Source organism: Nestor notabilis, unplaced genomic scaffold, assembly GCF_000696875.1.
Source record: "Nestor notabilis isolate BGI_N333 unplaced genomic scaffold, ASM69687v1 scaffold745, whole genome shotgun sequence".
NCBI classification, from domain to species: domain Eukaryota; kingdom Metazoa; phylum Chordata; class Aves; order Psittaciformes; family Psittacidae; genus Nestor; species Nestor notabilis.
In genome coordinates, this window is record NW_009928579.1 from 64790 (window position 1) to 77328 (window position 12539).

The following is a 12539-nucleotide window of genomic DNA, read 5'->3' on the forward strand; positions in this document are numbered from 1 at the left end:
CTACAAGGCAAGAAAACTGCACACTATTAGGTGTCTAATCCTCCCATCTGCTGTTTCCTTGGGAAAATATTTACTTTTTAACATCTGTACTGCATTTCCACAGCTCAAACTTACACACAGCTCCTGGAATGTACATAGTATTTAGCAAATTTTTAACTAAGTTTTCTTAGTAATTGTACAGTTTTCCCTTGACAAGCAGAAGATCAGACTTTTTCAGAAGGATTACTTCTGCTCAACTCATTTCAAGCTGCTCTTGAATAAAATAGTTCATTAGTTCATGAAAAGGAAAAACTCCAGGGAACTGCTGGGGAAGGAAGAGAAAAGAACAGAGTGCCACAGTAATTAGGTTTTCAGATTGTCCCTTATCCTCCAGAATGCAGGTACACATACACATGTCCCTCTTCCCCTTAGGTAAAGCATTTAGGGGAGCTCATTGCATGTTTTCCCTGGGAATCGGTGTTCAAGAGATTAAAGTTATAACCATACCATCATTTCCCAGAAAGATATTAAAAGATACCACCTCCTCACAGCACATTTCTCCTGATAGCCCGTAGTGAAAGGGCAATTCTCTCCCCTTTCCAAGCATTTAAATACCTTAGTTTCAGACTTCCTCAGAATTCAGTTTCCTGACCTTTTTAGGCTCTCATGGCTGACGCTGGAAACCCAAAGGATCTCCACTCACTAGGAATCACTTATGCCTGCCCAGGTGTCTGGGCAGCCTGGGGGCAGCAGACTGCCCTTTTTAGGACTGTGGAAAGAATTGGCCCTGAGCAAGGATAGGAAGTGGGGAGAGGGGGTTGCAATTGTTCACTAGCAATTGCTGACCACAGGACAACCTCTTTTGACCTAGACCTAGGCCAGTAGAGTTCAGGGCATTGCAGGGCCGTACCAATTCACAGGAGGCCAGTTCATCACCAGGACTGACAGCCCCACACAGTTTCTTTCTGGCTTTACACCATGTGGCTCACAGGGAGCATGGTTCACAGCAGCACAGCTTTCACACTCTTCTCCAGTTGTTCCTTCTGTCTGCTCTGCACGTAAACCAAAAGCATTCAGGTAGTCCGTAGGTCTCCAGCCAGATCGACTAAACTGCCAACTGAGATGCCAATGAATAAAGTTCTGGTGACACTTCTCTGTCACCCTCTCACTTCAAATGGGCTTGAGACTGCCAAGAAACCGCTGACCATCATCAGATCACTACTTGCCTGGCATGGATTAGTGACCTTGAATTATGCATTCACACCAGACAATATGACTGGAAAAATCAGGGGATTCCGGAAGAGTGTGTTTTAGCCTCTGTGAACTTTCAAATCCTCCTTGTTAAAGGGTGCATATTTTGAAAACTGGATTTTTCCACAGATCCGTTGCGATTTTCAAAAAATAATGTTTTGCACTATCCTTAAATTGTTACATTCCAGCTGTTGTTATTACTATGTGTTACAAATTAAATTCTGGCTTTTTATCTGCTGAGGGGGCTTTCAACCCACAGTTTTAGAAAGGAGTCTCAATTTTGAGTGCCGTGATATCTAGATATCATCATTTAAAACAGACTGGTAGGTTAAGAACTGAGCTATAACATGATAGAACAACTCTTACATGATTTGCATATCAGATTATTAAATGAAAATCTATCAAACTATCATTCATTGAAGTAAACAAACAGTCTATCTATCTGCCCTGTTTCTGGAAACATTTTGCCTCAGGGAAAAATTTAAACCTGTGCAGATAATCAGGATAAGGTATTTGAACATTGAAATCCTGCTGGAGCCTTCAAAGTAGGTGTTAAGTGGTGCATTAAATTTGTGCTGTTTCTTCTGAGCAGGGTGAATTTGCTCTTCTGTAAACAGTAGGAAAAGCATTTTACGATAATTTGAATCCATGAATAAATATAATATATTAAAATTTCTAAAGTACAACCACTAAATGTTTTTGTACATAAGCCAAATGAGTGGAATATCCAGGACTGAAATTATTTGACTGACCACAGAAAGATAGTATATAATTAAAATGACATCTGCAGCACTAACTGATGGGATGAGAGAAAGTGACATCACAGATCTCATATAAGCTGCAAGCATATTATTAGATCTAAACCTGGCTGTAAAATTACTATCTGCCCATGGGATTATCTTTAGGCATTCAGAAGCATTGTTTCATTTACTGATAGAACAGGGATGATAACAGGCTGACTTTGCTTGTCACATTGGTTTTTGGCCTTTCTTTATTCTTTGTTCATGTTAGCTGCAGATGAAACGAAGACAAGCTTCAGCTGAATCACTTTCATGGAGCTTTTCATTGTTCTACAGCTTTTCTTTTTTTTTTCTCCCCCCCCCAAAAAAGCACTTTTAATGGTAATAAAACCAATGAGGAGTAAACGATGTACACAATGTAACATCTAGGAATGCAGCAACCTCATGAGTACCCATTGGCCTAATGCAGCACGGGGAGGGGGGGGACCAAAAGACATTGCTCATAGCTCTGGTTACTAGCACAAAGAATGAGTAGCTACCAGCTGTATCTTGGCCTCATTAAAATTCCATGCTAAAACTCTGACTGACTTCAGTGGGTACATTTCCTCATTTGAGACGTAGGACACAGGACATAATACTCCATTAAAGGTAGGGCTATCTGGGATACCTAAGCTTTACAAATTACATTTCTGCATTAAATTGGACGCAGCTGCATTTTGCTCTGTTTCACACACCATTTTTATGTTCCTGGCAAATTATTAAGTTGCCTATCCTTGTAACACAACTCGTGTCCACCAACCAACCTCAAATAGTCAAAGTTCTAAAAGCATGTTACAAGACAGGCAGTGAAAAGGGAGGAAGAAGGAAGTTCCAAACTTTCCAGTTGATTTTGAAAGTCATGCTAATGATCCTGAACTGCAAAGGGGACTTAATGCATGCTAAGAAATCTGGTCCTAAGTGTCTAACTCCCAGCGTTCGAAATAGCTCCCATACGCCAATTTTGCAAACTAGGCAGAAGTCCAGGAGCAGGCAGGACCACAGCCAGTCATGGACTTGCACACACACTGTTAAGCAAACATGGACCTTGTACTTTCCTCCACACTGCCCTGATAATGGGTAGCTATGGACATGTGTTATCTCTTATGGTACCTCCCAACTTCCCTTCCAATATAACCTTAAACCTCTTCCATCAGTCACTGAAACCTGCAAACAGGCTGCATAAGCAGAGGTTTACGGTTAACAAATGATTTGCTAATAATGCATACCCATTAGTTTGCATATTTCAGGTAGAATTTACTACCTTTCTCTTTAGCCATCTCAGTATCAAAATAAACCTCTTACACTACAGTCATGTTTTCCTTTGTGTTTTCTCCTAACCATACACACCTGCTGCCCTTCACCTCAGTATGCAGCTTGAGGGAGTGACCACCTATAGTATAGTGAAGGATTTAGCCCATGATCAATGGCCTCAGTGCTACTGCCTCAGAAATTGCATACATTGTATTTCATTAATAGTAGATAATATATTAACTCCTTTAAATCTACATTAGATTGTTCCATTGTCCCTTTTATCCTTTTGTAATTGGTACACAGAATAACTTTTCATGCAAACCCTTTGGTATGAATCTTTGATTCAAAACTCTCCATATATACATCCACACCTGTATGCCCTTAAAAGTTCACACTGGATCTGTGCACTAGAAATGAGGTGTCTACAAGCAGTTTAGATACACCATCCCTGTTAGAAAATATTCCTCCAGCATTCAGCCTGAGCCAGGAACCATGTTTATAAATTATGAATTGTTTGTGGCTGATCAGTGATGCTTACAATCTTTTGGATGTAAAGAAGGATAGAGACAAAGACCTAAAGACTGATGGGGCAAAGACTCATAAAGGTGTGCTGGAAGAAAGATAAGAAACATGTAGCAATAAAGTGCAACAAATACAAAAGTGAGACTTCACTGCAGAAAAAGTCAAGGAAAAGAATAGCAAAATCTTTGAAAATTAATTTCATTTTCAGATGCGTCCTGGATGTAATATAGGGTAAACTAAAATACACTTTTTCCTGAAAGGTGAAAGCTGTGAGGCTAAGCTGTGAGAAAAAGTTGGGAGGATCTGTTCTCACCTGTGCTCTTACCCCCATCAGAATTGCTCTTCACCTCAAAGTGGTAAGAAACATATCTTATATTTCAACATTAACAGCTTCTTAACGAGTATGTTGTGGCATGTTTCATGTCAATTGATATGCAGAGCTTGTCTCAGTTACCTTTAAAATGTAATTCTCATTGATATTCTTTGTTTCTCACTACACATCCATAATTAAGTGGTTAACTTATTTTTAGGGATAAAATGTGCAGTGTGCAGTGAAGAATGGTATAAAATAACAAGTAGACCTGAAGAACTTTTGCATCACAGAACTGAAGCACATGACTGTGCTCCAAATGCTTCGTGTATCAAAAAGAGACTTTCATAATAGCGCATATGCCTTCAGATACTTCACAAAACAGTGATTAAACCAAAACAAAATGGAACTACTTACATCCAGACAAAAGAAATACACGGTTAACAAATGATTTGCTAATAATGCATACCCATTAGTTTGCATATTTCAGGTAGAATTTACTACCTTTCTCTTTAGCCATCTCAGTATCAAAAGTCTGCTCCTAACCAGACATTCAGGTTCTTTCCATTTTCAAAAGCAGTAGGAACTGTCACAGGACTATCTGAAACCTGCCTCAGCTCCTAGGTAATGACTGGGTTGATACACTCAGTGGGTGCTCCCTTTTCTCTGGTTGTTAAGAAAGAGTGGCACAGACAAAACACCTTACTTTAAGATGAGAAAAAAATCTACAGGATGAATCCTTTCTTTGGGGTCTAGAAACTGGGTTGAAAAGTCATCCCAAATGATACTAAGAGAAGCAATCTTCCTTGTAATGTATTAACAGCTCTGCATCAACACCAAGACTGGTTGATGGTACACAAAGCTAAAAATGAATACATGAATAAAATCTTCACTAAATTGCTTTGAATGTTGAAACAGTCCGAGTTTGCTTTTTCAATGGAGGCTTATGCCGCTTCCAGTTTTTCCTCAATACATTTGCTTATCCTTGTATTTATCACAGAAATAGCCTTACCTCAGATGCATCTTGCTGGTATCTGAAGACAATTGCATTTTTTATGGTTTGAATAAAAAATCCATTCAGTTCCTTTTGTTTCTTGTTTGGCAAAATCCGAAGCAATGGGATCATTATGAATGGGAAAGAAACTGTAAGACATTTTAAAGAAGGAAACACTGAATCAGACTGTAAAGGCATAAAATATCCCCCTTCTTTCATTAATATTATAAAACTCTTCAAGCGAGATGTGTTACTTTCGTGAAACCCACTTTTTCCTCTCTGTCCTTCTCCCTCTTTCTTCCACCCCACTAGGTTGGTAAAGGATTTCCTTTTAGAAATTCCATGTTGGCTGGATCTCCCCTGCCAGACAGATGCCTTCCAAGCTTGCTTTCACAATGCTTCAGGATTTCAGTTCAGCTGCTTGATGCCACCGAGCCACCACAACAATGGGGAAAATTATTTTCCCTGCTACTCAGTTACATAAAGAAGGTGAAGGATCTTGAACTAGCCTATCAGCTTATGACACAGATCCATGAAATAGTGTAGTGGTGACTCTCACGGTTTACCAATATTAGGGTATTGCTTTGCCATTTATTTTGCTTCTCTAAACAGGCTGCAGATCCTGGAAGCAGGATGTTATCACAAGGACAGTTTCCAGTCCATGGCCTTTATAATCAGGAACTGGAAACCTGCATGAAGTCTTGCATCTAAGTAAACCCCTTGTTAACTTATGAACAGTTTAAAAGTAACAAAACCAGAAAACCCCTGTGCTGCCAACAGATTTTGCCAGTAGAAAGAGATCAGCCAAGGAATCCAACCCCAAACCCTAGAGAAACTTGCTTTAATAAAGGACATGATCTTAGACAGACAGAGGCACATTTTTGTCCCTTCAGAAATTAGTCATAAATTACACTTTTCAATCAGGTTAAACATTAACCCCAGGACATTTTGGATACACAACTCCAGAAGGAAACAGTTCATGTACTGCTAGTACATATGCAATCTGTAATGCCAGCAGGATCAGATGGGCACAGGAAACTTTGCCACTCTGCCACCTGACGCTACTGTGTGCAGGTCTAGATCGCAAGACAATAAAACCTCAACAATCTTGATTGTGGCGTGACTTCCTCAGCTATAATTCTTACTGCCCTTGCATTAACAAGGCCACCATCACCATAAAGCCTTAGCTTTCATGCCCTAGAACTAAATGGCTTTACACCCTAATTCTTGCATTCCCTATCTATTCACCTGAAAATAAATGCATTCTCTTAATGATAGCTTGTGCTGGCACTTAGCATCTTTACCCTTTATAGCCATCAACCAGGCTGCTGCTGCTGCTATTCATAGAATAATTTAGAGGACTTACACTATCTGCTTATGCTCCTTCACCCCTCTTCTTTACCTGGGTTATTAGCCCACTGTTGCTTATGGGTGGGATTTCAATCTATATGAAACAGACCAAGAGCACAAAAACTCTATTTCTAGGCTCCAAAGGGCAGATACTCTGTTTTAACGCAGAAGTGTATTAAAAGAGATATTTTAGAAACTACAGGTCCCAGAAACCTTCTGCTCAGACCAACCTGGAGCATTGCCTTCCCAGACTCCCAGTTTCTGGAGGAAGTTGCATTAATGGTGACAAGAGTAGACCATATGGTGGAAATCTCGAGGGTATACTTGGCCTGTAGGTTGCATTCTGAACACCTTTGAAATAAAGTCTGCTATATATCTTCCTGCTCTGGCTCCAGCATGTGTTGCAATTTGAGAATGACTTTTAGAAAATTACCATAAAGAAGTAGACAAGGGTAGACTATACTCACGGATTAGAATGAGGAGAGGCTTAAACAAAGACATTTCAAAGAATGTTCTGCAATTCTTAACAAACGGGTCATCAGGATTCTTCTGAGAATCCACCTCAGTACCAAAAGCTACACTACCAACGACATCCAAGGTAAAGCAGTTGTAACACCTGCATGGAGTTGAAGAATGATAAGTCATTAGCCACAAATTAGATATCCATTAATATCTTGCTTCTACAAACATCACGTAACATTAATTTTTGCCTCTGATTTTTCTTTTTGCATGTAATTTGAACTTTGCCAACAAGAGATGTTTCCATCATTCTTAAAAATTATGGTGCTTAATAATGATCACCTTCTCTCTTTCTACAAAGTGCACATACTTTTATAGAGTGTAATAATTCCACTAAAATTATTAAAGAGTTTCATTTGTTATTACCTAGAAATCTAATGCAACAGTCATCGTCAGAGATTCATAAGTATTTTCTTAGTACGCACCCTCACAAAAGAGATCATTTCTTTTCCATTTTAAATTGCAGGAACTGTATCTATGACCAATCCAGTCTAAACTCTCAGTGACAAGAGATGCTTTAAGTAAAATTTGCTACTAAAAATTTCCTTCATCTTTTTGATAGCTCCTTTGTAATGGAAAATCGTGGTGAAAAACAAGAGGAACTGACACCACGTGAAATCTGTGTCTCTACAGAGGAGCAGCAAATGCTTTAAGATATACAAATTATCTGTGGACCATTATCTAGAAACTTCAGAACTTACTGAATCTCTCCATGCATATCTGACCATCTATCCAGTTATCTCACCATCTTTATTTCTACTGGACATTATCAGCTACATTTAGTTTTGAGATAAATGGACTGTGAATGTAAAATATCCTTGAAATCTGATTTTTCTGATCTGTAGTCAAGTCTCCAATGCCTGTTTTTCTGTGTTTCCTTACAAAAGGTTAATGTCAAATTCTCTGGTGTTTTAACCGGAGGTGCACACATACTATGAGAAGGACAGGACTCAGGCCCAGTATATCCTGTATACTCATTGTGAAGCAGCATTTCTAAACTGTGATCTTTGGGCATTGTCATTCTGATGGCAGTGGAGCAGATATGGAAGGTAACAACAATATTGCAAAGCTAAGTATCTCCTTTTCAAGTGAGTTTTCAACTCTTACACACACACGAAAAGCATTATTAGAAGCTGAAATGTTAAAAGAGGGGACACTGCAATAAAACAACAATTTTGGAAGCACTTGATCATCTGCCTCTCCAAGGTACTGAAAAAGCTTAAAACCTAAATTTTGAGTTTCTGGCAAAACACAAAATGGCTAAAGACAACTAACGTACAAGATGACAGGAGGTTGCAGGTAAGGTATTTACCTCCAAAAAATGGCTCCCCAGGCAATTCTGGGAAACTGCAGTCCAATGAGAATCACATTTATATATGTCAAACCTGCTGAAATGATAGTATGATAAAACAACCGGAAGATCATATTCTGAGATGGTCAACATCATTCATTTATACTTTCAAAAGGTCTTTCCAAAGTGCCTCTTGAGAGGTGAAACCCTATCACGGATCAATAGCTAAAAGACCAGGCAAAGACAAAGGACAAATGGACAAAAAGAAAAGCCTGGAAGGACTCAAAAGGTCAATTTTCATCAGAGCACCAGGCTAAGGGAAATGTCTTAAGGTTTCATTGGATCTCTTCAGCTGTTTAATAAAGAGATCTCTTTGTCACACATAGACTCGTGTGCATACGTACGCAGGTACTTGAAAATAAATGGGTAAACTGTGGCTAAACATGCATTTGTTTAGATGAAAAAATTATTTGCACTGCTCCAGCTTGGGGGAAATCAGAAAGAACTTCAGAGGGCGCTGACCAAACCCAGCAAATTAAGCATACGCAAAACAGCACCTGTGAGAAAGAACGCATCTGAACTACTCATATGCCATACAGGGTCCTAGAAGAAATGCATCTGCTCAGAGAAGGAACTAGACAGTGTTGTGAACGGTTCAGTGAAGACATCTGATGAAAGAGCAACAAAAAATGATAGTAGGATATTAAATGCATAACAAATGGGAAAAAGCACAGTATGGAAAATATTAAAGTGCCATTTTATAAATCAATGGTGCATTCTCATCTGGAGTACCGATCCCATTGTTTCACAAAAGGCTAGCGTGCCATTAGAGGAGGTTAGGAAAAATGTGGTAAGAATGATTAAGTGCCCAAAAAACCTCATATAAAAAAAGCAAGAGGGTGATGGACTGGAGGCATTTGATACTAGATCAAATCCTATATTTGTACATTATTGGCAGACTGTAGAAAGCAGACTGGACAGGGACTGATGCAGCTTTCCTTTCTGTTTCCAGCTGTTAAAACTTCATTAAACAACAGTCAGAAATACATTAGATGCTTTTCCAAAATTACTTTTCAAGTATGCAGTGGCTGCCCCCAGGAAGAAAAGGCATCTATCAAACACATCCCCTATTAAACTATGATCTCCACTCATAAAAGTGAGGAAGGGGGGAAAAGAATCTTTTGTACAGTAAGTGCATATTTAGAATAACTGCAGCTATTGACTTCTTTTTTCCCCCTCCATTTTTTTCTTTTTTTTTTTTTTTTTAAATCTGCTACTAATTTCTGGCATGTTGAACATACCTCTGGATATCAAAAGCTTTGCCAGAATCTGCATAGGCTTTCAAGTTACACAGCAGGACGTCACAGGCCTTGTTTATTAGCGGTGTCATCTAGAAAGGAACACATTTCATTGTGAAAAATATTAAAATGGTAAAAAAAATAATAAATCAGTTATTCTAAATTAGTTTTATCCAGTGGGTGGGATAGAGCTCTCAGGATCCTCTGCAGGTCTGCTTACACGCTTTTGCACAGGTAAGATGAAATGTTGGGCCTGTCTGCTAAAAATAAACCTACACATTGCGGGGATGCCCTTCTCCAGCTCTAGTCTTAAGTAGGAGAAGCCCTGTCACTTACCTGGCCTTTGGTACTTGCCCACCTCTGGCTATAGACGAAAAGAGCTATCAAGCAAAACCATCCCCCTCTCTTTTTAATCATTTTCTCTGACACCTGATGATTTATTACAATCCATATTTACAGTATGTTACATTTAGGTTACATATGCTCCAGGACAGAAGGAATAATATTTTCCATAGTCTCAAAGTCCTGTAAGGATATTAGCATCGGAAGATCAGAGGCCTAGCATTTCCATCCTGCTGTCCCACCCTTTTGAGAGATGTACATTAGAAAAACACCATGTATACCACTACAAGTTGCTGAGGGCAAACTGCTATTGCTATCTGAGGAAAAGGCTTTCTGGAGTTGTGATGACATTAAATGGACATTAACATTCATTTATTCAGCTAATGGTTTTTTCCAGTCACTGACACATGATGGTCAGGTACACTTAACCACATGTTAGCTCGGGTGTAGCTAACAGTGCAATAGTCTCCTCTTCAGTGCTTCATGGAAACCATGACGTAGGTTGTCATGATCATCAAGACCTCATTAAGGTCTGTCTCTCTCTTTTTCCTGAACTTCTTATGTCTGAAAGACATCAGGCACTTGCCTTGAATACACCTACTAGGCGGGCAGAGGCAGGATGACCCTAACAGCATCATCTGCTATGGCTCTTTCTCCATACTGCCAAGAGATCCTTATTGCCTACAATTTATTACCACTCAACAGTTATGCCAAACATCAGCAGACGTAGGCACCATAAACCTACCTTTCTTCCCTGAACAACCTCCTTCAGCATATGGGTGTCAACAAGAATGAGAACATACTTGTGCTGCTCCTCTGACATTCTTGTTACCAAAAAAGACTTACTGCAGCCTCTCAGCACACTAAGAGCTATGCAGCCTGCCCAGCCAAGTCCATTTTGCTTGGCACTTGTACCTCTGTGAAACTGGCATAACACTTTGTGCACAGGCACGCAGCCATCCTAACACATGGGCAAGACTACACACAGTCAAAAGGCCAAAGCGAGAGCATCCAGCATGTTTTCCAAATGCAGAAGTCTGAGTCAAGAATGTGTCTAGCTGCTCTCAATGTCCCATACCTGTATGGGATGGAGCAGGTTGTTCTATTTCAGTTCAAAGCTGGATTGATTTGGGCTTTGTCTCACAAGACAATTCTGAAAATAGATTAATATTTGGTAAAAGTAGCTGTTATGTGTTAGGGAGGTACACACCACATTAAGTGTCAGTTTTCTTCCCCATTTGGCTTTCTAAAGAAGATCCCCTGCAGTGAGCTTCTCCTCAAATTGTTCAGCAAAATTAACACATTTCTGTTCAGCAGATTGAGCCAGGCTGAAATACTTTATAAGCTCTGGGTTCAGCCCCTCCAATGAACTGAACTAGTCAAGGATAACAAAATGAAAATCAATATTTTAACAGGTATGATGTTTCCTAAACAGATTTTGGATTTCCTAAAAATCATTTCAGATTTTCCTTTTACTGCCTTATTTTCTCTTTTATTCTTCAACACATCACCAGACCTGCAACCACACAGCTGGTTGCTATTGCTTTCCAACAGCTGGCAGAGATGGCAGGGGCACATACACCTGGCCAGGGCAACTCACAGTACTTCTGCACTTTCCACATTCCACCAGCCTTTCAAATACTTTCACAATTCATTTTTAGCAATAAGAGGTTTTCATTAGTAAATCTAACCAGGAAAATGGGGAAGGGGGCACATGGATTTGATTTATTGTTAGCATGATATGACAGAGTCATATCAATGAGACAATCATTTGCACGTGAAAGCTACAGGGGATATCCACTCAGGAATCCTGGATTTGGGTTTGGGTTTTTATTCCCCTGAGAGACATAAATTAGTCCAAGACTGCTAACTACAAAGATCACAGATTGAAACATTCTCAAGTCCCTTAATACTTTAAAGTCTTTGTTCAATTGTCAAGAAAAATAAAGTAATGTTGGGGGTGATGAACTATACTAAACTTTGAAAACCAGCACAGAAATAGGCTTGTAGACCTGCACTACCTTGGGTATTGCCAACTTCCTATACATTCTCATTTGCCAGTCAGAACATAAAAGCTGCATAACCTGCCTGAAATTCAGTTCTTGGTGGGTAAACAAACCCCAGCTGCTCTGTGCTCAGATTGGCTGAGAGTAACAGGATGAAGAAAAATCTAAACAATATGGTCCCTGTAAATATTTGATCTGCCAGTTATCTAATAGCAAGAGTAGCTCAGAGTCCAAATTTCTTTCTTCTGCCAAAGAAGAGCATTTGGGGTTAGGGTTTTCATGATGCCAGGGGCTTTGCTATATAAATCCTGCCAATATGCTATTTGGCACATAACAACAATTAGTTTTTGATTCTGCATACGCACAGTGCATGGGGATGTTTGCACTGTTCAAACGCATCAGAGTCACGTTCCTCTAGTTAGATGTAGTCTTTAGTATTCACTATTGTTATTCCCCTTATTATTAGCACCCAAACTAGGAAGTAGACAGACACACTGGAGATTTTACTGTTCATGTGCAGTACGCAGAAGTTGTGTTGGGTCTCTTGTCCCACAGATGGGACGAAACATGAAGGAAGGAGAATCAAAAAAGGATGTATCCCTAACACAAGAATTGCTTTAAGTCCCTGACTAAAATCAGAAAAAGAT

General features: G+C 39.5%; 1 protein-coding gene across 1 annotated transcript in view; it reads right to left on the reverse strand.

The window, feature by feature from the left end:
* Nucleotides 1–12539, reverse strand: part of TBXAS1 (thromboxane A synthase 1 (platelet)) — a gene marked incomplete at both ends in the record, with an annotated part of 107323 nt that overhangs the window by 16527 nt on the left and 78257 nt on the right. Inside the window, 3 exons of the mRNA XM_010014546.1 lie at nucleotides 5105–5235; nucleotides 6904–7052; nucleotides 9548–9636. Of these exons, the coding sequence (XP_010012848.1) occupies nucleotides 5105–5235; nucleotides 6904–7052; nucleotides 9548–9636 (369 nt within the window). The remainder of the gene's footprint in view (nucleotides 1–5104; nucleotides 5236–6903; nucleotides 7053–9547; nucleotides 9637–12539) is intronic.